General features: G+C 44.2%; 1 protein-coding gene across 1 annotated transcript; it reads right to left on the bottom strand.

Annotated features, from left to right (window-relative positions):
* Positions 1 to 1,028: 1,028 nt before the first annotated feature.
* Positions 1,029 to 25,051, bottom strand: MYOM3 (myomesin 3). Its single transcript, XM_083879525.1, has 37 exons — positions 24,954 to 25,051; positions 23,041 to 23,175; positions 22,832 to 22,906; positions 22,096 to 22,261; positions 21,733 to 21,890; positions 20,591 to 20,686; positions 19,858 to 19,946; positions 17,578 to 17,622; positions 17,242 to 17,382; positions 16,571 to 16,732; positions 16,169 to 16,310; positions 15,876 to 16,075; positions 15,561 to 15,614; positions 15,295 to 15,422; positions 14,500 to 14,683; positions 13,320 to 13,494; positions 12,609 to 12,730; positions 11,909 to 12,096; positions 11,651 to 11,777; positions 11,072 to 11,250; positions 10,883 to 10,997; positions 10,454 to 10,610; positions 10,023 to 10,132; positions 9,507 to 9,551; positions 9,242 to 9,378; positions 8,019 to 8,163; positions 6,896 to 6,955; positions 6,109 to 6,176; positions 5,759 to 5,869; positions 5,018 to 5,105; positions 4,361 to 4,399; positions 4,072 to 4,177; positions 3,158 to 3,321; positions 2,583 to 2,619; positions 2,449 to 2,471; positions 2,306 to 2,361; positions 1,029 to 1,609 (listed from the first exon to the last, which is right to left on the bottom strand). Exons 2-37 carry the CDS (start codon positions 23,145 to 23,147, stop codon positions 1,313 to 1,315), a joined length of 4,296 nt encoding a protein of 1,431 aa, XP_083735651.1. The 5' UTR covers positions 23,148 to 23,175; positions 24,954 to 25,051; the 3' UTR covers positions 1,029 to 1,312.
* Between the last annotated feature and the right edge of the window lie 467 nt (positions 25,052 to 25,518).

Raw genomic sequence — 25,518 nt, 5'->3', positions numbered from 1 at the left:
TATTAATCAGTTATTTGTTCTTAATGATCATAACCTCTCGTTCATGCTGCTCTTACCTTGATGTTGTGTTTGTTGTGGGTTACTGACCTCGGGGAATTGTCCATCGTCGTTGGAAAGTGTTGCAGTGCAGCTTCATTTGTTTGTTTTTTGTTCACAACTTCTGTGTTGAACACATTTTCTGTGCCTTGAGTAGAATTCTTCAGATAAAGTTACAGTAGATCAAGGTAATTGGCATTGTACAGCAGGGACTTCCTAATTATCACAATATTCTCTGCTGTGGGCACTTGACCCTTAACTGGTGGATAAAGAATGAATAAAATCATCCTATTTAACTCAAAATTGTGGGCCTCTTTTGCTTGAGGATAGGAAAAAAAAATATGTCAGAGTGGGACATCAGTGATGATTTTATCCAGCAGATGTCAGTGGTGTGCATCTAACTCTGAATTGAATTAAATTCAGTTCCTTTTTACATTTTGTTTTAATAGAAGATAAAAGATAAAATGTGGAACATTGCTTGGAGAGTGAAAAGCAGGAAGCAAATAGGATGTGTTAGGTTTTTTTCTCACCAACTGCACAAGGAATTCTTTCCCAATTCCAGCCCTTGAGTGATGATCCTTGCTATCTGTGCAAGCCTGACTGTTGACTTTGGAAGACTTTCATTAGATTATGTGTCTTGCAATTAGATTGCTTAATTCAAACAGAGCCTGTATCCCAGGGGTGGCTGACCTTTCTAAGTTAACTTTTCATTCTATTTAAATAGAAACCCAATCCTCATCTTTTTCTTACCAATTCACAGTCTTGTTTTTAGTAGGTAATTTTAAAGAAAATTCACACAGAAAGAGCCGGATTTGTAATTACATTTACCTGTGAGAATTCCTGATTTTCAGGGCCATTTTTATGTGTGGAGAATGTCCTGACTTCCCATACACCCCCAGCTGGAGTGATTTCATCATGGATATACTCAAAGCAGTGCTGAGATGTCACCAAGGGCTTGAGTTTAATGACACACACACACAGGCTACAAGAAAATCTGTTACAAGCAGTGATTTAATACAAAACCCCTCCACTGAAAGCCTCCTGTGTGAATCCTCTGGTATTTCCCACGTGGATTTACCAGAGCAGAGTCTCTCTGGAGGGTGAACATGCACTGTACACATGTGTACACACACACACAGGGATTGTTCTCTAACAACTGCCAAAATACTGAAAATTTGCTAAAATAAATAGAGACACAAGCCTGAATTTTAGGGGAGATACACGGAAAGGCATCTGAAGGAGTTAAATTCCTTTGAAATTCAAGGAGACAATGAATTCATTTAGGCTTTTTTGTGGTAATCCCAGCTGGGATTTCCTGCTCTGTTTCTATTGGGATCTCCCCGTGTTTATAGACACTGATAGTGACCTGCCCTGTTTCAGACCCGTATTTATTCTTGACATAGATGCTGTATTTTCCTGTGTCTTCATTGCAGACTTTCTCTATGGTGATTGTGACCACTGACCCCTTCACATCCATCTTGTATCTGTCCTTAAACACAATGACCTTCTCGTTTTTGAACCAGGTGATCTCTGGGTAGGGGTCTCCAGACACACAGCAGGTTAAGCACAGGGTCTGTTGTGAAACAGAGAACAGAAATGGATTATGGAGCTGTAGATGCGCAGGGAAATTCAGTTCATACAATCACTGCATCATTTGGGAAACACCTTTAAAATTGAGTCCAGCTCTTAACCCAGCCCTGCCAAGGCCACCACTGAACCATGTCCCCAAGTGCCACATCCACACATCTTTTAAATTAAGAACGATAAAAATCAGTTCTCACATTTTCATGGGGTGACATTCCAACACTGATATCTGATACTCCTTTTCCTGATATCCTCCAGTACAATCAGGATTAACCTGCCTGAATTCACTGGGCCTGGCTCGTATTTGTCTTACTGTCTTTTTAGAACTTCCTGTGCTGTAAAGTGGCACTAAAACAGGTACATGGTGAATTTGCAGTTACTCTGTAGGGTTTTTGTGCTGCCTGTGTAAAAAAGGGAACATGACTCAGAAATGAAAGCAGGGAATTGGTCTGATGGGAAGATCAGGCCAGGGCCTTGAAAGTCCAATTCTGTGGAATGGGGGGATCAGAAATTATCTGGCTGTGAAGATGACCCAGGAGGGCACCACTTGCCCCCTCTGGCAACTGCAGCAGCTCAGGAAAGCTGCTGGCAATGCACAGGAGGGTAAAACAAGGATCTTTCCTCCCCCATCAGTGATCCTTCTGTGTCTGTGTAAGGACTAATTAATAAAGTTACTCAACGTTACCTTGTCCTCCATGATGGTGGCAACATCTGGCAGACCTTGAACGACTCTGGCACGACCTGGGAATGAACAAATAGAACCTTTTAGTTTTTCTTATCAGCAAACTTGGCTTTGTTTCACTGAAGGGAAGAGATTGGTTTACTTACGCTTCTCTGCTATTGCTGCTTCCCTGAAAGGGAGAGAAAATGATTGTGGTTTTATTTATTAACCATTATATGAACAATTTAGAGTGTGAGACTCAAAATAGATTTAGCTGTGAAAATATAAGGCAGGAACTTACTTTAGTCTCCTGTGCTCAGCCAGGGCATCCTCAAAAACTGCAAGAATGAAAGGTTTTAGGGAAAGTTGCCTTTTGTTTCGTTTGACTCAGTAGATTTAGCATTATGTTATTGTTATCAGTGCTGGGATTACATGGATAAATGTAATTATCCTCTAGATGGTATCTGCCCCTGCCTTAAGGAAACACAGCTCTGTTTGTGTACTGCTGGAATAAATGGGACTGAATTCTCTCTTTCCAAAGAGAAGTTCAGAGGAGGAAAAAAACTCCAACAGTTTGGAAAAGCCTTTGTAAACCTAAAAGTTGTCTTTTCCAAGATGCCACCTGTGAACTCTGTTGTCCAGTGGAGGAATTGGGCACACCCCAGGAGCAGCTGCCTCTTTCTCATCCTTTCCCCAGCAGTGCCAAGGCTCCCTAAAGGCTTCAATCCTTTCTCCTGCCCACTTCCCCTCTCCTCTGTGGGCTCTTCACTGTCCTCCTTACCCCAATTCCAGCTCCAGCTCCAATAAGGGAGAGAGGAATCCCTGCCCAGGGTTTGAAGGGCTCCTGGAAAGCAGCTCAGGTGTGACTCAGCTCACCTTGCCCAGACAGGTCTGTGGACAGTTTGTGGGAGCTTTTCCCATCGAATAACTCCAGGGTGTATTTGCCCTTATCAGCCTCCGTGGGGTCCAGGATGTGCAGCCAGATCTGATTCATGGTGCTCCCAGCTCTCATCCTGTCACGGCTTTCCAGTCGTTTCTCCCTGAGTAAACAAGTGATGTCATTTCAGTCATGTTTAGGAGAGCTGAAGAAATCAGAGCCTTCACTTTTTTTCTAGACCTGTAGTGGTAGGAAGTGTGGGAGTCAGGATTCGTTTCACAGAGTGAGGGAATCCCATGGGGCTGTACTTTCAGGCAGTTTGCCAAAGCTTCACAAACTCTGCAAAAGGCCTCTTAGTTCTTATTTAAGGGATTAAATCCCATTTAGATGTTGAATATTTTTAAGTATTTAGCCCTTGAATGTTATTAAAAATTCGCCTCCTTATCTACATGTGTAGGTGGTATCTAATAAAACACCAGCTCTCTATTTAGGAAGACTTTATGAGGCTAAATTAGTGTTTGGGTAGAATTTTTTAATTTTGGTGAATATTTTTTATTCAGAGTGGGGGAAGAGAGTGGTTTAGGAAAACATGAAGTAGTAAAAATAAAGTGTTTGAAAAAATTCTGTCTGTAACCGAGGAGGCTGTAACTGAGCAGTATCATAAATGCATCATTATTATTCTAGTAAAGATGGTCACTTAGAAATAGTTCTACGATAAAAATAACATGACTTTTCATTCTGGAATTCCCAGACTTGTTCCAGGATGAGAGTGAATTGTGGATTTCAGCCCTTACTCAGACAAATCCACAATTGCCTGAAAAAATTATGGGCTTAAGCCCTAATATTTAATTTTGGATAAACAGTTACAAGGAACAGAGCTCCAGAAGCTTTTCAAATACTTTTGGGGACTTACTTGTGATACCAGGTGGTTTTCATGTAGTCTGTGTAGTACTTGACATCTGTGTAGATTTTGATGCCTTCCTCAGTAGGCTGGATTTTCAGAGGTGTAGCAGAGAGAGCTGGTGGTGTAAAGAGAAGACTAAAATTGAGAAGGAATGGAGAGATTTACCTGTTCCCTCACAAAATCCCACCCAAAGGAGTGGTGAGGGGGTTGTTCCACACCCAGGGGCAGCTCTGGAGCACTTGGCTCTGGCTGTGCCATCCCACCTTTCCCCTCTGCTGTAATGTGAGAGCTGACATACCACTGATCCTGCACAGCTCCTTCAGAAGCTCCTCAAAGGCTGAAAGACAAAGATTTAAGTGTCTATAAACACAATTCATAGCAACTCACATCCAACCTGCCAATTAATTTCACTGTGGTTAAGATGTTTTATATCCACGGGTCTTTTTCTGTGGCCAAGCTCACTGGGAATGGAGGTTTTGCCTCTGATTCGTTTGTTTTCAGATGCTGGGCATTTCTTACTAAATTTAGATGCTCCTATCTCCCTTCACACTCACCATGTGCAACTGACTGCCTCCCAGACAGAGATTTATGTACCAGGTTTAAATGATGGATTCCAGATGTCAGGGCAGGACTTAATCTTGGGCAGCAGAACCTTCTGATTGATTCTGGGTTGAAGTGACTGAAACATCCCCGAGCTTTTATTTGTGGGGCTTGACAGAATTTATAATGCAGTCCTGGCTTGAGAAATGACTGCAGGTGAGAAATGACATTAGCATGTAGGGCAGGAAACTCTTTACATTTGACCAGTAACTTTTTAATGCTGGTTTTAACTCCTAAAAAACAATTAGGAGATGTAGGTTTCATAGAGGGTGAGGATATGTGGTTTTAAATCCGAAATGAACTCAGGGCAGGGGTGTGACTGTGTCTTATTGTGTGATACAAGGTTCTCTTTTACCTCCTTTTGTCAGGTCCAGTTGGGTGGAGTCCTCTCCTCGGTTATCTGAAACAACTGCTTTGTACAGGCCCTCATCTGCTTTGGTTACCTACCAAATACGTGTGTGCCTGTGTAATACTGATTAAAATAACCCAAACAAGCCCCAAAACAAACAACACTCCTCCCAAAGAAATTTCCCATATGATTGAAACAAGGCAGGATTTGGCAAAGGGGAAAAAGCTGAGATTTTTCTTCTTCATTCCCAATGAATTTGGTTGAACAGAGCAGAAAGGAGTGGGAAAAAGGGTCATTTTGCCCCAAAACCTTCTGGGAAAGGATAGGGGGGAGTCTGGTTCAGAAACTGTTGGTTTTAGGGGATCAGTAGCTCAGCTTTTGCCCACAGTCCCTTTGTGAAACCTGAAATCCCTCCGGTTCTTTTCAGCCTCTCAGGATGTGTTAAACTTTGAACAGCTACCCACTGTTAAAAACATCTCATTTCTTATTAGGACCTTAGAATCACAGCCTGGTTTGGCTTGGAAGGGACCTTAAAGATTGTTTAGTTCCACCCCTCTGCCATGAATTCCACTAGAATTCAGATTTAGAACCTGTCTGTAACATTTAAAAAGTTTCTTCTCTTTTGCTTTTCTCAGTGTTTTTTTTTCACTCGGTGGGCATTACCCAAAATCCACGTGGAATATTAATAAGATCAGCCCGTATTTTTTGTCATTTCCCTGTGAACCTCTGAGCTGTTTGATGCTTCACCTTTGAGATCTGCAGAGTTCCTATCCCAGTCTGTGGGTCAAACACTCCACCAGCTCGTGCCTTGTGATTGAAGAACCACTGGAAGTTGGTGTCCTTCCTTAGGTTTGTTGCCTGTTTGAAGTCAACATTTAGAAGTCAAAACATTTGATTTCTTAATTCTTGGATTTCCTAATATGAATCATCACTTACATTACTCCACAATCTGGGAATTCCCTTCTTTGTTAAAATTTCTGCCCAAAATAAACCATCTTACTGGTCTGCAGCAAAGCATTTGCACGATCACTACTCATATCCTCTGAAAATTACACCTAAAATTGAATGCTGAAGGAATTCAGCCCTGACTCTGTTACCTTGCAGGTGAGGAGTACTTCACAGTTCTCCAAAATTTTCCACGTCAGGTTCTCTATGAAATGTGGACCTGGAAAAGAACAGAAATGCCTGTAGCGGTGCCTTTGCCGTGTTTCCTGCGGGAATGCTTCCATCTAGTGCTGGATTCCCGCGGTGCAGCCGGGAATTCCCGAGATTCGCGGGCAATAGGGAGGGGAAACTGTGAAATAAATTAGTTTAGAGCCTTTCATCCTGCACTGAGCAACTCTGAAGCCCAGAAGGAGACTGGATTTATAATTTGGTGTCACATTAAGTTAAGCCTTATTAATATAAGGCTATTAAGTGAATATCTTTATCCTCACTAACAGGGAATCACCTTTCCAATTGTAGTATTTTTCCAATGAACTTGTTTTATAAACTTCTTTGTTCGTCACCATTAGGTGGGACATGAAAGTGGAATGCATGGATCTTTACAAACTTAGCCAGAAATCCTGTTTTTTACAAGGAAAGACAGTGGATCTTAATTACAGAATGTGTATTCAGGTTGGATAGTTTTCAGAGTTTGGATGTGCTCAGTGCCACAGTACTGATGCAGATCTCTGCTGATAAATCTGTGTAGCTTGGCTAAAACTATTTCATTTTTTTTATTTTCAAGGGCAGGGCAAAGTGTCTGAAAGCAAGGAGTCTTATCCTAGTGACTTAATCAGCTTAAATTATGTGTTTAAAAAGATGCTGAAGTGAAATAAATTCACTTGGGTTTTGCAACCCTGGCCTCATTCTGACAAGTCCTTAACCTTTGGCTGGTCTTACCCTGTTTTTTCTTCCATTGTCTCCGTTTTGCTTCAGCTTCTTCTGCCACTTTAGCAAAAGCTGTGGAACAGCAAAGGACCAAGTCAACAACTCCCCATTATTGGATATTTCCTGTACAAAAGCTGTTATCATGAGAGCTGTGCTGTTGGTTTATGCTGAGAGCCTGACATTTATTTTCATTAAAACAAAATAACTATTGAAGGCTTCACCATTTAACATTTAGCAAATTAAATACAAGATTTTACCATATAAAATGGTAGGCTAGAAAACCTGAACTGAAAAAATTTAAAAATTAAGAATCACTGAAGAAGGCAGAGAGCACAACCACATCTAACTTTAGTATCTGCCTTTATATTGTCAGTAAAGAGAAATGAGCACTTCTAGAGCAGAACTCATCAAATTAATTTTCTATCCTGAACCCAGCAAGCGCTGAATCCCTCTGGGAAAGTGCCTCTGTCTCTCCGGGGACTCAGGGAGATTTTTTGGTTTTATAGACATTTTCGTTCAAAAACTGAGGAAGCTTTAGAAGGGCACTTGAAAGCAAAATGCAGGGAACTGAAACCAGAGATAGGTACTCGATGGGGAAGGATTTGAATGAGAATCTTGTTCCTTTCTATTTTTAACTAATTTTAGGGGGCACTCTGTACTGCATGTCCAGGGAGCTGCACGTTCCATGTTGAGCTTTTGTGCCTTGTCCTGGAGTGCAAGTTGACACTTTTTTTATTGCATTCAGTGCAGTGAACCAGCTGCTAAATACACTGAATTTCCAGCCTGATCCTGCCCTGAGATAAATGACCGCACACACTCCACTCTGCTGCCAAGGCACAGTTCACCACTGCAAGCTAATATGTAAAACATTTGGAAGAAAGAACTAAGCATTCCACTTCAGCAGACTGCTTTTATCATCAAGCACCTATTTATAAGGCCAAAAGGTTTAATTTACGGTAAAGAAAGATTCAGATCATTTCTTAAATGATTCCTGGACTTTAAATCTGGGCTAAAATTTGCTCTCCCCATTCCCTGTGTGCCATTAGAATTGTTGGAAATATTTTGGGGCCATAAGTGCCTCACAAACTTTCCACTGAGCATGGCAGTCTATATTTGATCCCAAATTTCCACTTACCTTCATCCATGAGAACAAGGGTAAATTGATTTTTGGCTTTCCCATCTTTGAGCTGGGCCGTGTACATCCCTTTGTCATCAGCACAGAAATCCTGGATTATCAGTTCCACGAGGCCTTTCTCTCTGACAAAGTTGATTTTGTGTGTCTGTGGAAAACAAAGGAAATAGGATAAACTGAAGAGTTCTTCCATAGTAGGTCAGATCCTGGCACAGCATCTTTTACAGCAGATATTTCAGTTATTCTGTACTTGTGGCCTTAGAAACTCCCCTCATTTGACAGGATAAGGAAGGCAGTGCCCTGTGCTGTGCCATGCTGGGGGAATCCTGTATTATGTATGTGTGTGGTAGTGGTAGAATTGCTTCCAGCAGAGAGAAAATGTCTGTAAAACCACCTAACACAAAATATGCTTCCTTGATGGGCATTGCAGAGCTGAAACCAGAATATCTGTGATTTTTAGTGGCATGGAAGTGTTGCACTTAGTTCTAATCTGTGATGTGTAATTCCATATTTGGCCAGGATGAGGAATATTTCCCCCTCTTGCTGAGGTGCAGGTACCACTGAGGTCCTGCAGGTGCCAGGTGCCTAAACACAAATCTCATCATTCTGCCTCACTGCCCCGTTTGCTCTGAGCAAATATTGTCCTTCCAATGAGCCTGACAAATGCTTTCTATTGTGCAGAACCGTGTCAGTTCTCCAGTGGAGAGGAGACAGATTTTAGAAGAGATAAAGCCTCGGATAAACTTTTTACATGTTGATTTAACATGTCAGTGCCCCAGCAGGGCACTGACAGCTCAAAACTGCTCTGGTCTGGTCCTGTCCTTTGTTCTGGGAGTCCTGGGTGTTTTCTGGGTATTGCTGCTCTGCACTGAGCTGACAGCCCATGATTTATATTTCTGCTTCATTCTCAACTGTTCTCCCCTCTGGTCCTCTCATTCCAAGTATTTTTAAAATGTTCTAATATTAATTTGATATGAGAGGACAAGGAGGAGGCCTGAACATTTTTGTGAATGTATGAGGAGGTTGGAGGGTGCTGTAACACACAGGGTTATTTCCAGTGCTTCAGACTGAGAAATAAATCACTTCCATCTGCTCTTAGAATTCATGAGATGTGTCTCTATTGTGTTCAAAATCCCCATCAAAATATCTGATGGGAATTTAGAAAACTGGGAACGTGCCATGTTCAGCAGTAGGAAAGTGAATCAGAATTGCAGAATCAAACCTACTGGGGTACTGGTGAGCTCCTTGTCATTGAAGATCAGGTGCAGCTCAGCGTTTGGGGACAGCTTCTCCACCTCCAGCCACAGCCTCACTTCCCCTTTCTCCAGAACATCAATGTTCCAGCCAGATATCAGCTTGATCACTGGCAAACACAGAGAACCACCAGGGGAATCACAGGCACACCACAGGATTTGGCTCAGCCAGGGCTCTGCTGGGTTCCCTTTTCCCAGGCTGGCCCTGTGCTCGTGGCTTTTTGCTGCCTCAACTTACGTGGGTTCCTGATTTCGTGGCTCCGTTTCAATAACTTGTCCAGATCTGAAATGCAGAGAATAAAAAGTCAACACTGAGCCAAAACAAATTAATTGTATCAATTTAATTTAATTAGTTGCTGAACTTTATTTATGTCAAAGAGAAGATAAAACATTCAATAATGGGGAGGACTAGAAAAGTGGTGAAGGTAATTGTTGGTTATATCTGAATAAAATGTTGGTTGGATCAATTCAGGGAGTGTGCTAAAGAAGTTTTAAATGACTGTGACAGTATAGCCAAATGTGAAATCTGAACTGCAGTGGAAAAATGACTTTGCAGGAGCACGGAATCTTTCCTTAGGGGACTGTAAAAGAAACTGCCCTTGAGCCTTCAAGGAATGGGAAACATCTTTTTAGTGATATCATTAAGTGACATTAGTCACTCACTATTCTTTTGCTAGAAACTTTTCTCTAAACATCTCAGATTAGAAAAAGAGGGCACATTAGTTTTTTGATGTTGGCAATTATTAGTTTTTACCTTCTTTTGTTAAAGTGCAGCTGGCAGAGATATCATCATCTACATCTGTGACCTCCACTGAATACACACCCAGGTCCTTTTCTGAGGGCTCTTTCAGTATCAGTTTTGATCTAGAAGTAAAAAGATTAATAGCAAAAATTATGTTTTTCTCAGAAATGATGTCTCCTGTAACAGAGTTTGATACAACCAGAACAGGAAATACAGAACTCATTGGAATTTATAAATGACACTGAGGAACAGGGTAAAGATATTGGAATGTGAGGGCAGCTGCTCCCTAGATTGCAGTGAACAGCCCCTTTCATGGACTCCAGGCTGGGAAACAGGGAGAAGAGAGAGAAACACTTGGCTTCACATTTTTCCTGGTGTTTAATGTATGTGTTCTTTACTCACCAATCCATAATTAATTTTCTCAGTGTACATTAGATACTCACCTATTGCCCTTCTCTTCAATCTGGACTCGGTCAGCATCTGGAGGTCCCTCATAGTCCTTTGACCAGATAAATTCAGAGGAGTCATTCTTTTCAGGAGCTTCAAAGGCCATATAAATGAAACCCTCTTCATCCACCCCGAGTTCAATTTCATTTGTGCCTGCATGAGCAAAAACCCCACAAAACACTCCTTACCAAAGCAGATCAAGGCTGAGCTTCTGCACATCTAACTCAAAAAACACCATCCAAAACCAAACCACACAGTGCACACTTAGAGCTAATTAATTTAGGCAGTTTGATTTATTCATCTTTGTTTTACTGCGGGTGTTTCTTGCTGTGAAACAAGTAGCTGACACGTCACAAAGAAGTTTTTCACCCAAATAATGTATTTATTTACAGACTGGCCCAGTCTCATGGCTTTTAGTTTCATACCAGGTTTGGTTTTAGCCACCACAGGATCCGAGGGGAGTGAAGGGGGTCCAACTCCAGCCTTGTTCAGTGCTCGTACTCGGAAAATGTAACATTTCCCTGTCTCCAGGTCTGAAACCTGCAGGAAACATGGCCAGGAATTAATGTCACACTAAGAGAAGCAGCACTTGGACACTAAGAGCAGGTACAGACCTTCATGTGGGTGGTGGCTGTGGGCTGCTTGTTTATTTGTTTCCATTCCTCGGAGCCTTCTTCACAAAGGTCTATGAAATAGCCTGTGACCGGCCCTGCCCCCTGGTACAGAGGAGGTTCCCAGTGCAGCTGCAGGGAGGAGTCCCTCACCTCAGTGCACCTCACATCATAAGGAGGGCCTGGCACACAGGGGAACAGAGAAAACTGCAGTTGGGTTGGGTTCACAGAGCAGAGTGTAAGGTAGCAGTTGAATAGTGGGTCAGTAGGGGATGCTTTCTGTGGTAATTAAGGGTAGGCTTATAAAATAGCATAAGCGGCTGCTCTAATGGTGTAAAGAAAAAGGGATTTAGAGTTTAGATCCTGATTCGTCATTCTCTGGAAACAATATTATTAAAAATCCCTGAGTGCTCTATCTGTGTAATGCAGGAGTAACACCCTGCATCAGAACATCCCTGGAAGTGTTTGTGTGCTTTTCTGTCCTAAGAGCAGCCATTTCTGTGGTAGAAATGCCTTGGAAGAGTGAGGAGGTAACAAATCCAGCTGGTGACATTTTACTGGATGGTTTTACATCAGGGCTACCTGGCTCTGGCATTGTCCATTCCTCACATCTGAACAAGTCACTGGGCTCAGACACTTCTCCAACTCCAGCCCTGTTCATGGCACGGGCACGGAACTCATACAGGTGTCCCTGCTGCAGGCTGCTGACCTTGGGGTGAAGGGCAGACATGGTTAGTTCAGCCCTGTGGGGCTGGGGAGGCCAGCAGGACACTGAAGAAGTAGAAAAAACCCAGCTCAACCCTTGGTGCAGCTGTTGCCAGCTGCGCTCCAAATGGATACCGTGCAAACTCGCCGAGGAATTGGCTGAGTGTTGACTTCATGCCAGTCTGGCTCAGAGTGGTCGTGCTGGTCCAGGAAATATCCCAAGATCTTTGTTCCTCCTTTGCGTTTCGGGGCTTTCCAACCAATGGTCATCTCAGTCTTGCCACAGTGCAGCAGCACAAAGCCATGTGGGGCTGAGGGACAGGCTGGGCACAGAGGGACAGACACAACAGGAATGGTCAGCACAACGTCCACCTTCTCCTTTGCAAGTCACAGAAAAACCCTTGGATGTGTCTCTGGAGGTCCCTTGCCTGGTGCCTTATGGTTTGTGTGGCCGAAAAAATGGGAGCAGTGGGTTGATAAAATGAGGAACAACTGAGGGTTAGATCCTGGATTGTGTGTGGTTGTAGGACTTTCTAATTTCCCTGAAAAATTTCCAATGTTGATTTCCAGACATCGCATAACTGAGTGCTTAAAATGGTCACTTGTACCCAGGGCCAAATTAACACCACAGATGTAACACACTGCTAGGTCAAAATTCTAATTAATTAACTCTGTCCACACTTGGCAAGTGTAATTGATGGCAGAAGCTGTGGGGGGTACAAGGAAATGAGTTCTGTTTTGTTTTTGTTTTCTCAGCCACTGTCACCATAGCAGGCAGTAATGGCTATGCCTGACAGATGGGGGTTGGAGGGGTTTAATTTTGGTCACTACTCACCAATCGCTGGCCTGACAACGATGGGATCTGTTTCTGGTGAGCTCTCACTCAGTCCTGCCTCACCGACAGATTTCACACAAAACACATATTCTTTTCCAGGCTGCAGCCCCGGAACAGTAAATCTGGGAGAACAAATTAATCTGTTTGTGTTTGCCTGTGCAGAGGTAAACAGTGCTGAAACAGACAGTGACACACTTTAATAAGGCTTTGTTCTTGCAAAATCATTATTTGTCATTACAAATTAATGTGTCACATGAAATGGGTTCCAGATAAATCACAGTGGGTATGGATCAGATGGAGAGAAATCACCATTGGCAGGGTGATAAACAGGACTTTTTAATGGACTTTTTCTGCTTGACATGTGACCCCCACAGCTGGAGAGTGACTGTGAGTTCTGCATGTGATTGACACCAACTTACTCTACTGGAAAGCAGGCAAGCCCATGGAATGTGGTTCTGCTGGTGCCCCAGGGGCTCTGTACAGCCCCAGCCTGTGGAGAACACACAGCCTTTGCTGCCAGCTCTGGGTGTAAAAGCGAGGCTTGGAGCAATCCTGAGCCCTCCAGGAGGCCGTGGTGTTGGTGTGCATGCCAGCCTGGGTGTGGGGACTGAAGGAAGTTCTTTTTTTATCTGAAACACGACTCCAGCCAGAAGCAGAAGAATCCAGGTTGGGCCCTGTCATCCCTCAGAGGAGCAGAGGGGCTGAACTCACTCATTGCATGTCACTGGCTTGTTATTGACTGTTTGCCATTCCTCCGTGCCTGTCTCCCGGCAGTAGATGTAATAGCCAAGGGGCTCCAGGCCATCCTTGGGCTTGTCCCACTGCAGGACAACAGATGTCTTGGTGTCTCTGAATGCCAGAACCTGAGATGGTGGAGGCGGAGGAGCTAAAAAAGGGAAGAAACAAACAAAAAACACAGACAAAAGTAGTGAGAGGTAAAATCTATAATTTCAAAAAACCAAAACTCTTATAAATGAGTTGGCCTGTTTGATTTATTCACCTTTTCCAGAGCACCTTTTTCAAATTGTTGCCCAGGGAAGCTGTGGCTGCCCCATCCCTGGAAGTGCTCAAGGCCAGGTTGGATGGGGCTAGAGCAGCCTGGGATAGTGGAAGGTCCCTGCCCATGGATGAACTTTGAGGGCCCTTCCAACCCAAACCATTCTGGGATTCTGTGGAATTAGGGCAAAATGCCATGGACAGGGGCACCTACTCTACAGGATCTGTTTTCGTGCTTGGGTTTGCCAGATGTCTTCTTCCTCTCCCACTCATTTCTGCAGAGACCCCACACAACCTCCTCAGAAGCAGAGGAGGAACAAAGCTCATCTGTTGATTGTCCTTGGCTCCACCCTGAACTGGGGCTGCTCCACTCAGCATTTCCATTTATGAGCAAACACTGGAGCAGCGTCAGTGTGGGACCATATACAAATAGTCAGTGCTCATCTCTCTGTAGAAGAGAAACACCAACATGAGCCTTTGGCCCTCTCACTGTCAGCTCAGTCCAGGGAGAACCAGCCCAAAGCAGCCCTGCAGGGGCTGCTGTCCTGGCTGAGCCCCCCAACCCAGGCTGCTGCAGCCTCCTGTCATTCCTTCCACACTGTCACCTCCCTCACACCATGCTGGAAACATCCTTGGATTAAACACAGGCTTCAACTGTTCCTATTTTATTAAATGTAATTCCCCTCCGACTGCTTCGTTAGATTAACACTGCCCTGACCAACTGCAAACCAATTAAAGAAGGATTTAAAGCTTCAAGAGATTTCCTTATATCAAAGGGACTGCTGTGTAATGATAGACCGTGAAGTTTAGAGGAGAGCGTGGGCAGGGCATCCCCTCATTCCTTTCAGTCAATCCCCTTCTCCACATGGTTAGTGCAGAGCACTGCAGTAATTACCCAGTTTTGCCCCGGCAGTGACGGGCGGGCTGGGCAGCGAGGGCTCGCTGATCCCGAACTTGTTCACGGATCGCACGCGGAACCGGTAGGATTTTCCCTTAACCAGATCAAAGAGTGCAAATCTGGGGGAATTTGCTGGCATCTCCAGGTTCACCATTTGCCAGGAATTGCTGCCTACGAGCGACTGCAACGAAAAATGTGATGATTTACATCTCCGAGTGTGAGTACAAAACTCTTCTGACCAATAACAAAGCTGTGCTTTGTAGGAAAGGAATTTACAAAAAGCTCCAAACAAAACACAAACCAAAGCCATAAATTATGTATTTCTTGTTGATGTACCCAAACTTTTCACCCTTGACAACAGAGGGCCCCTTTGCTACGGGAGATGAGAATTAAGGAGATTGCTTAGAAATAAGGAGATAATGCATGAAAGGAGATTGGCAGAAGATACTAATTAACCAACAGAATGATTAGTGGGGAACTCATCAGTAAGGTATTGTGCAGTTCTTCACAGCTTTTCCACCTTTCAGGGCCTTAGGGCAGGAACGGTTCTTCCTGTTAGAATTCTGCCACCGTTCTGTGGTGTTAAAATTCCTTGTCCATTCCTTGTTAATCATTAGTCCTTGAGCTGGTGTCAGAGTCAGGGCCATGGCTCAGGGCACCTGTGGGGCTGGAGGAGGCTGAACCAGCCGGGTCTGAGGCTGGATCTCCCCAGTTCCTAACTGGGAATGGCCTCACCTGAGAAAAAAATGGTTCTGCTCTGCACCTCCCTCCTGGGTGATATAATTTTCTTACCTTTTCCACATAATAATTCAGTGGCTCTCTGCCTCTTGGATCTGGTTCATCCCAGGCCAAAGCCACATAATCTTCTCTGACCTCACTTGCATGAACGTTGGTGGGTGGCAAGGGAATTTTAATGTCTCCTATGGGAAGGCAAAAAAGGCTTTAGTGATAATGTGGCAGGAAAATAAAGTTCTTTTACAATGGATTCTGTTCTCCCACTATAAAATAAGATTCTTCAATAAAAAGGAGACAAGCACTTTGGGGGAATTTGAACTCACCTTCCAGGTCATCCTTGGATATTTCTATGGTCCTGCCCTCGTCATATGGAATCACTGCAGTGACAAACAGGGCACTGTTATACACCCACAGGGGATGCTTGGGGAGAAAGACAGACTCCAGGACTGGGTCATTGGTTCTGTGTACAATTATGGACATTTTATGCCACAAACAATGGTATTTTGAGCTTTTTCTGTTCAGAATGCTCCCAAGATGGGCTCAGCAAAGGCATTTGTGGGAATGGGGAGGATCTGGACAATCTGCACTCAGTTATTCCTGCAGCCTCCCGTGGTCCCGAGGGAGCAAATAGAACCAACCTGTCACTCGCTTGTCCCTGCTGGCATCGTAGGTTGTGACGGGGTCAGAGGCCTTTGAAGGGCGGCTGGTGCCAGCCTTGTTGACAGCTTTGACCCGGAACTGGTACGTCTGTCCCTCAGCCAGGCCCAGCACTGGGCACCTGCAGCTCTTCACAGGCTGGGCACTGCACTGCACCCACTCCTCTGAGCCAGCCACACACCTGCAAGGAAACACAGCCCACAGGCTTCCTTTGCTCTATCTCCACCAGGAAATGAGGTTTCTTAGCTCATTTGTAAGGTGGTGCCTTACAGACCTTTCAATCAGGTATCCCAGGATGGGGCTTCCTCCATCATCACTGGGTGCTACCCAAGAAAGGATCAAGCAGTCTTTGTTCACATCATGGCATTTCACGTTGAGGGGGGATCCTGGGGCACCAGCTGTTAGTGCTGCAGCATCTGTAAAACACCAAGTGAGGGTGCTTAGGTTTTGTTCTTTTCTCTTCCAAAATTTACATTGAGTAGCTTAAGTGTCTAATGGCCTATCCCAGTAACAGAAATTCTATTTTCTAATACCAAAATCACCAGCAAAAATAAGATTTGGTCATTGTGATAATTGTATCCACACACAAAATTAGGAGCTGTTTCCTTCTGTGTAAGGGTGGGAACTCCTTTCTGTCAAGGTCTTAGGAAAGGAGATGTGTAGGTTCTGCAGGTACCTCTGACAAACACGTAAGTGGTCTGCTCCTTGTATCCATCCAGCGAGGGGACACGGATGGTGTAGAAACCCTCATCCTCTTTGTGGGCACACGGCACTGTCACAGAGGCCTCCCGCTCCTGGCACCTCAGCTCCTGACCTTCTGAGTCCTGCAGCAGCTCCCCTGTGGAGCAGGAGAAGGGGGAAAGGAAATTCACCTGGATTTGCCTGGTTAGGAGTGGCAATATTTATTTCCAAATGCCTCAAAAAGCACAGAATGAGATAAGGGATCTCTAAGACATTCCTGGTATTATTTTTGTGCCTCCAAATTGCAGCCATGGAGTCTGATCCATAGAAAGACCCAAATCCTTGATTGCCAGCAGGACAACACAGAGTATCCAAAAGTTTTTCTCACTGGAGAACCACAGGATTTTCAAACTAAGGCTCTTAAAACATTCTTATCAACAGGAATGTCATTACCTCCAAAACATTTCAATGGTATCATCCTTTCCAAATGAGGAAAAGACAAACATGAGATAGTAACATCTGTATTGAGCAGGGCTGAGAACAGCTCAGGAATCCTGAATTTTAATTATTTTCTTTTTTTTTTCTGTGAACATTCAATCACAGCTGTGAATTCCAGTGGGATATTCCCAGAGGTAAATGCCATAAACTCAGCTGTTGCCTACAAACCATCTCTGAACCAGGTGATGCCTCGTTGGTGGTCCAGCAAATCAGAGGAGAAGTAACAGGAGAGGGTGAAAGGTGCCTTTTCTCTCGCAAACAAGGGTTTCAGTGGAAAAGCAAAATCTGCCTCTCTGGCCAAAAGGGATCCTGTGGAATAAAAGTCAGCAGGATAAAGAGACTTTTAGAGCCTTCCTCCTGTAGTATTTTTATTGTCATATATTTAGAGTGAGCCTTGCATTTTGCGTGAGCAGTCAGGCCAACAGGAAAAGCTCTCAGGGAAAAAATAATCAACTTGCATCAGGCTATAAAAATAATTAATAATAACATCAATGTTTTACTCACTTTTGTATATTTCTGAATCAAATCCTGACTCCTTTCCATAATATTCTATAAGACAAGCGAAAAATACAATTAGCAAATCTCACAGTGTGTTTATCTTCTTAAAAACACTCAGTGATGCTCAGCGAACTGTTTTTCCCTCAAGCCAACTCTTAATTTGAACTTCTAAAGTGTCATCATGGGGCAAAACTTTAATTCATTTGACAGCTGATGCCCTTCACAAGCCACTGGGGATGTGTCTGCAGAGGAAATTGTTCCCAGGACTGTTCCACTGGAAGCAATCCTGCTCCAAATGCTCACGTGCACTCAGTGATTCAGAGCTAAGGAGGGTTTTGCCACTTTAGCTTCTGCCTTTTTAAGCAGGCAAGTTAAAACCAAATAAAATAAAGATTTGACTTAAATCAACCCCCTGGGTTTTAACAGCGTTCCCAGAGCATGATGTGGGATTCTTGAAAACCAGCAGTGACTGGGACTTCAAGATTTAACCAAAGGAAAGGATTTTTTTGTTGTTTGTGCTGAGACACTGAGGCAATTCCTGGAGCTCAGAGAAGGATGTCCCGAAAGCAGCTGTTTCTGGATTCTCTGGAGGTGTCACAGGTGGATTCTTGGCATCACAGCACAATGTGAAATCATTTGGAGCTGAAATCCAAGAACTGATGCACTTAAAAAGAAACTGAGGTATTTTTCTCTCAAGTTGCAATAAATGCCCATAAAATAAAGCCTGTGCTGCCTGAAGTTTGGGAGCAGCAGACCAAAAAATGCGTGTGACCACTGGAGAGGAGGGAAAGCACTGGAGGTAAAACAGCCTCATCCCAGGTCCTGTGAGACCCTCAGTGATGTCTTAGGGAAAGGGAACTGTGGATCCCAGGGACCCTTCTCTGGCAGCCAGGGTCCAGGGGAGGAGATGCCATGGCCTGCCTGGGGCACCAGGAATGTTTCCAGTGGAGGCAGGATTAAAGCCTGGCTGTAATCTCTATTTTCAGAGCAGTAAATGCAGAGAGCAGGAGGGGGACTCGGGTTACTGGGATGGGTTTGGGGGGAGGAGCAGAGGGGCCCCTCACCACAGTGTCTGCAGTGGTTTGTCCCTGGTGAGGGACAGGTTAACCAGGCACTCAGAGGTGACCAGAACTGTCCCAGCCAGGCCTTTCTGTGCCACACCACAGCCCCTGTTCCATCCTCATGCCTGCCCTGATCCTAAAGATTCCACAGGGAATTGAGAGGAGTAGGTTATTATTGGTGAGGAATTTTTCTTTCAGGCTGCTGCTTTGTGGCAAAGAGCAGCTCCTGTTGTGGCCACAGTGTGAGAGCCTCCTGGTAACTTTTCCTGTCTTATTAGGGTAGGGGGAATTTAGTAATCTGAGGAGGATGCAAATGAAGGTTTTCTGGGCTGTTATGTCCCTTTAGAACTGGTAAATACCTGCTGCATATTTCCAGATATGCTGAATTTTGACACTGTTTAATTAAAGGTGTGATAATACACTGCTTTTACAATCCTGGAGCCACATTCTTCTGCAGGGATCCACATCCCAGACAGGATTCAGATCAAAATATGCATGTGAAAATAAGTGTGATAACAATACAACCATGGCAGAGGGCTCTGTCAGTCCCACTGAAGGAATTAATTGTCTACAGTCCTGTAGGTCTATTCTGCCCATGTTTTTTGTTACAAAATTGTAATTTAGATATAAGTGTATGAAATATGAACAGCTGAACTGTGATCCTGTGAGACTGCTCTGCATATTTCTTAAAGTTTGAATTTATTTCCCTACTTAAGTGCTGGTGGTTTATTTACTTCCTTCCCCACGTCTAGATTTGGCTGTGCACAATGTGTATCTGTGGAGTCTGTGCCAGTTATTTTAAGAACAGCACAGATCAAAGAGGAAAATCTTGCATTTGCCCTTGGTAGTTAGTGATTTCAGGGAAAAATGTGGCATTCTCTGCAATAATGCTCTGAGAGGTCCCACTGAAAGCCTCAGTTCTTGGGGAACCATTTCTTGCTTATCTTTTGCAGACTCTTTGTAAGCCTGTTGTGTGTTTCACTGTGAGGCTGTTTCATAGCAGTCCAGAAGAAATAAGCACCTAAATTTAGTACAATTTTATCCCAGTGAAAGGACAGCTGTGTCCAAATGGAATCTGAAAGGAAAAACTTTGGCTGGGCCTAGAAGTGACTAAGGAAGAAAAGCTGTTCTCTCCTTTTCCAGAGTGCTTTCATCAAATAATGAAAATATTTGGAAGACTCTGCAGTATTTGAGAGTTTAAACCCAGAGGGATATTTGTACTTACTCCTGACAAGCACTGTAGCAAAGGAATAAGCTTCACCATACTGATTCTTTACCTCCACACTGTATTCAGCAGAATCTTCCATGGAGCATCTGAAAAAAAAAAAGTTTCCCATCCTTCATATTTCACAGGACAAATTCAAAGGGGTTCCCCTTTAATCCCAGAGGTGTTTGCTTTCCATCCAGAACCTGCTTTTCCTTTCAATTACAAGGATTTCTGGTAGCTTTTAGTAAATTTTTTCTCTTGAGACCCAGAAGGAAAACATTTGAAGCACTGAACAAGCAGCAGGCCTGTGGAACACTTGATTCCACTGAAGATTTGCATTTGTCTGTCACTGTATAATTCATAGATCAGAAATAATGTTGTTCTGATTACACTGATCCATCCCAAATCACATTTGTTTGCCTGCTCATGAAGTGTTTAATGTGTATTCCTTACCCTTTAGGAAAAAAATATTGCTGATGCCTAAGAAGAGGAGCAGAAGTAAATGAAATGAAATATTAATTTAAATGAAATTAAATTTTTGATTTTGTTTTATTTTTCTTAGATTTTTTTAAACCTTGTGAACTGCTGTGGAGATTGGCAAAGGTTTAGCTCATACACAACAGCCTAAAGGCAGGCAAGGTCAGATTCCAGAAGAATTACTTGGTTTGTTTATCATCCACAGATTGGGAATTTAGGGAGAGCAGGTCTCACTCAGCTGAAAAAGCAGCTCAGCCAAGGGCACAGCCATTACCTGCTGATGTGCAGGGTCAGCATCCCAAATCTATTTTTGATCTTGTATTTTCCTGCTGGGGCTTGGCGGAGATCGATGGGGATTCCATTTTTATACCTGGTGGAAAAGAAGGAAACGTGTAGTTAGGAAAGGACCCACATCAAACCCCACAGGAAAGAGGAGTGGACACAATTTCCTCTTTTACAGATCTCCCTCTTCAATCCAAACCAGTCTGGCAGCTAAACCCAGTGCCCTCCATGGTCCTGCTCAGCCTTGGCTTTACATTCCCTGCCCTGCATCTCCTGTGAGGGAGTTCACAGATGTCTCTTCCTTGTGTTCCCCAGGGAAGTGTGGGAGGTTCAGATTCTCTTTGCTCTCAGAATAATTCAGAGAGGTCGTTCTGGAAGGACACAGGACGTGCAGAGCTCCCACAGGGCAGAGCTGCTGCCTACGAGTCATTAGTAATGCAAATGTTTGCACACTCAGACCTTCCAGAGGAGGAATGGGCAGTCACTTCAAACTGATCCAAGTACACTTGGCAAATTGGTGTTTTGAGGTGGTCTTTCATTTATTTCTGGTATTTATTGTGTGTGCTGCACTCGGGCCCAGTCCATAACACTATCCCTCTGAGGTTGGTTAATATTCAAAGGGAGTAAATGACAGTTGCGTTGTATTTTACAAACTGTAGAAGCAGCAGCAGCAGTTTAATGCTAAAACTCTCATGGTGTCCAAGGCAGCCAGGCCTTGTTGGGGTGTGTTTTTGGTGATTTAGTGCTGAAAGGAGGTTCTGGGTTTTGAGATTGAAATCCCAAGTTTGCCAGTGGGAAAACCAAAGGAAACAGGGAAGGCTCCATGAACATTGGCCCTGTCCCAGAATGAGCCTTGTAGGAATGTCCAGGAAACAGGGAAAGCCCCATGAACATCAGCCCCGTCCCAGGAGGATCCCACAGGAATGTCCAGGAAACAGGAAAAGCCCCATGAACATCAGCCCTGTCCCAGGAGGATCCCACAGGAATGTCACTGTTCCCTGGCCCCCATGTCCTTACTGGTGTACAGTGGGACTGGGCACTGAGGTGTTTACTGTCACTTCTGAAGCTGTCCTTCCCTCCCTACTGGCAGGACAGGGCTGTCATTGCCCGAGGGCTGTGCTGGCACTGCCATACCAGGTGGCCTGTGGCACAGGGGACCCCAGGACAGTGCAGGTCAGGGTGACATCCATCCTCTCCCAGACGCCGTGTGCCCGCAGCGGGATCCAGAACATGGGCGCCCGCCCCGAGCGCAGCTCCAGGAATTCCTTCTCCAGGCTGGCCTTTTCCATAGCCTGTGGCAGGGAGACACTGGGTAAAGGCACTGCAAAGGGGTAATGTGACACAGATTCTCTGACATGAGGGACCTGTGAGAACATTTCAGTGGCAGGGGTGCAAAGCCTTCAGCTGGAGAGGTTTTGGGGTTGTCCTAACACCTGCTGAGGTGTAGGATCCTCTCCAGAGCACAATTTGAACCCTGTTGGCATCTGCTGCTCTGACCTTCCTGCACAGCCCCTTCCGGTCAGCCCTGACTCGGAGCAGCCTGCAGATCCTGATGACCTCCTCTTCCATCTTCTCCATGTCATTCCCAAAACGAATCCTCTTCTGCCCTCTCTGTTCCAGCTCCAGGATGTCAGCTTCCCTTCTTAGATTGTACTCCCTGGAACTACATGATGATAAAAGCTGACAGAAGTCAAGATAAAACTTCTTTTCTCTTTTTTGGGGGGTCTTTTTTTGCTGTTTATAGCACAGATTTGGTTAAATCAGGAGTGTTAAGGACAGAAACAGCAGCTGATGGACTGGGGATGGGAATGTCAGGAATTTTCAGCACTCCCAGAAGAGATCAAACTTCCATAGTTTGGCCACTGTTTGGCCACTTTTAATCCCAGAGAGGAAGCTGGGAAAAGGATCAAAGGGAGGAGAGATGTGGCTGAGATGTTCTAGGAAAGAGGGAGAGTCCCATCTATTACCATTCATTTATTAATCTGTTGGTATTTTCCATTTATTCCTATAAAATCTGGCTTCTCTCACACTCCTACATATAAGCAGGGCACATGGCACCATCATTTAATTTCCTGCATTTTAGTTGAGGCCTGGTTTTTTTTAGAGGAAGAACCTCTGGATTGAACCTGCTCTTTTTGCTTCCAACAGAATGAGTTGGAAGCTGTGACCCTGATGCAGAGCTGTGATGTTGCCTACAATGGTCATATTGGAGTTGTAATAATTCCTGACTTACTTTGATGTTTCGGAGGTCAAGGCAAGGGCAGCTGCTATCGATAGGTCTGAAAGGCTGAAAGTCTCCTCTTCCTCACTTCCAGGGGCAGATTCATGGAAAGGAATCCAGATAATGTTCCATCATTTCACAAACTCAAAATTCTACAACTCTGTGAATGTGTAGAAGGCCCTGTCTGCACCTGATTGACTGTCCCCAACTCTGGGACTTACCTGGTTCTAAACCTTTTTTTCCTGGTCATGGAGGTCATTTCCAAGCTGTGTTTCCTCTCCTCCTTCTGCTCCTCCTCTCTGTGGTGGAAAAAGGCTCGGGTTCCCATGGTGGGATGTCAAAGCCAAACTTTCTTGCTGGAATAGATTTCAACATTCAAATCAGACACTTTAACAGTATCTTTTGAAGTCTTTGCTTTGCTTTGGCATTCAGGGTCTGTGAGTGAAGGTTAATATAAAAATATTTTCTGACATCCACACTGTGAGAGAGGTTTACTTCATGATGCTTCTGTGAAAAGTGGAATCAGGGGGAGAAATGGAGTCTCTGAAGGCAGCTGGAGCTGTCCCAGAACAGGGAACAGGCAGCCCCTTGTTGGTAGATTTGTTTCTCCAGGATCTTGTCAGGAATCCTGGAATGGTTTGGGTTGGAAGGGGCCTTAAAGCCCATCTGATGGGCAGAGACACCTCCCACCAAACCAGGGTGCTCCACCAGTTCCAGCTGCTGAAACAGAGCTCTCCCTCCTGCTGCCAGCTACAAATCCGTAACTCCCCATTCCCAGGCTGCACAAGGAGCAGTCACAGCTCAGCACTCCAAGAGGATAATGCTTTATCCATTCTTTTGCATCCTCAGGGATCAGGTGTTTCTCCTGAGCTCTTAGAGAAACGCTGAAAAATCATGGAGAAAACAGCATCTTCCCAAATGTCAGCCTACAAGGAGGGGCTCAGTAAACAGCAGGATTTTCCCCAAGAGTGACCAGGAAAGTTTCCCAGAGAAATCCCATTCCATAGGCGAAGCATAGGAGCAAACGTTGGCACTCCTGGCTCCCATCCTTCCCTGGATGTTCCCAGCCTCTGCTCTGGGAATCCACAGCTCTCTGCTTTTAGGTTCTGACTAATGGGTAGGCATTAAATTAAAGTCAATTTTTAAAGTGGATCCCTCCTCATCTCCCTCTCCCTGCAGTTAAATCCCAACCAGCCAGCACAATCCTTGCTCTGTGCACATTTACAGGTTCTAAAAGCTCAGGTTACTTTGGAAAAGCAGCTTTGCAAATATAATTGTTGCTGGATAGAATTTGTTCAAGCATAGTTGTAAATCTTTCCCTAGCTCGTGTTCCATGACTGAAATTTTCCCTTGGCAAATCTTCCACCTGGATTTGAGCTTTGCTGCTTTTGAATCCAAACTTGATAAAAATACAAACCCTCAGCTTTTCCTGGTATAATTTTCTCATACAATTTTTTTACTTGTACAGTTTTCTGTTGATGTAATTAAATTACTTATAAACAGTCCATGGAAAAGCAGAGTTGTTGTGGTAAATGCAAAATATTCCAATATGCAAATGAAAATACAGAATCATCTTGATGATATTTCCTTCATGGGCATTAACTCTGGAAGAAACAACAAATGCTGACAAGTAAAAGAAGGAGAAAATAAAAAAGGCTTTTATGGGAAAAAAAATCATTGTAATTTCAAATTGTAGCTTCTGCTGTCTTCAGAAGTGGTTCAGCTACAGAATGAGTCCTGTCGTCCTGGGCATCAGAGCCTTGTTTCCATGCTCATAAATAATTACTGATACAGAGTAATTTTTACTAAACAATGGCTTTTATTTTTCCCTGAATGAATTTCATTGTTTTATAATCACTGTTAAAACCTACACTTTTCAATTCAAATGCAGATTATTTTCTAAATATACCAGTAAAACAGAGCAGATTCTGGTGAGAAAACATGAAGCAAACCAGGATTTTCATTGTAACAACACTGAAAAAGCAATCATTAAAGCAGATACAATCACAAAGAATAATCTACTTCTGCAGTGCAAGTCAAACAAAGCTGCCACACAAAACAACTGATGCTGCTCTGAAGATCCTACAAAATCTTACAATAAACAGCAGTTTATTTGCAGATAAACCAAACTCACCCGGTGAAGGCTGCAGGGAGAGCCCCTGTCCCCAGGCAAGGCGAGGGACAAAGGAGCTTTTCCTTCTCCCTGGTGATGACACCGAGGATGACTCTCCCCAAAAGAATGTTCCCCATGTTGGAGTGCCCATCCTGCAGTCAAATATAGCCCCTGCCAGGCCCTCCCCGGACAATGGGGATGGCCCAGCTGGGGACACTCACTTCTCACTGCAGTGCCAACCCAGCACCCTCCCACATCTGCCAAATGATGGCAGGAGGGACAGCTGCCTCCAAAAATCCTTGTGCTCTGCTCTTCTAGGATAGAAGCTCACAAAGCATCTAAACTGAATTATGAGGATTTTAACCCTGGCCAGGAATGTCCCTTGGGGTAACCTTGCCATTGCTGCCTGACAGAGTGACATAATTTGCTTTGACATCTCTTTAGTCAATGTCAACTCCAGGCAAATCCCGCCAGTGTCTGATTACACCAGGAGCTCCAGCAGCTGTCAGGTTTTGGTGGGGTCTGATGGTTTTATTTCCTTTTCCCAGCAAAGGCTTGGTGCCTCAGGGCAGGTGAGCTTTGTGTA

Source organism: Zosterops lateralis (assembly GCF_965231275.1).
Source record: "Zosterops lateralis genome assembly, chromosome: 28".
NCBI lineage: Eukaryota > Metazoa > Chordata > Aves > Passeriformes > Zosteropidae > Zosterops > Zosterops lateralis.
Note: the sequence above shows the minus strand (reverse complement) of the source record. Positions and strands in the feature narration are given on the sequence as shown.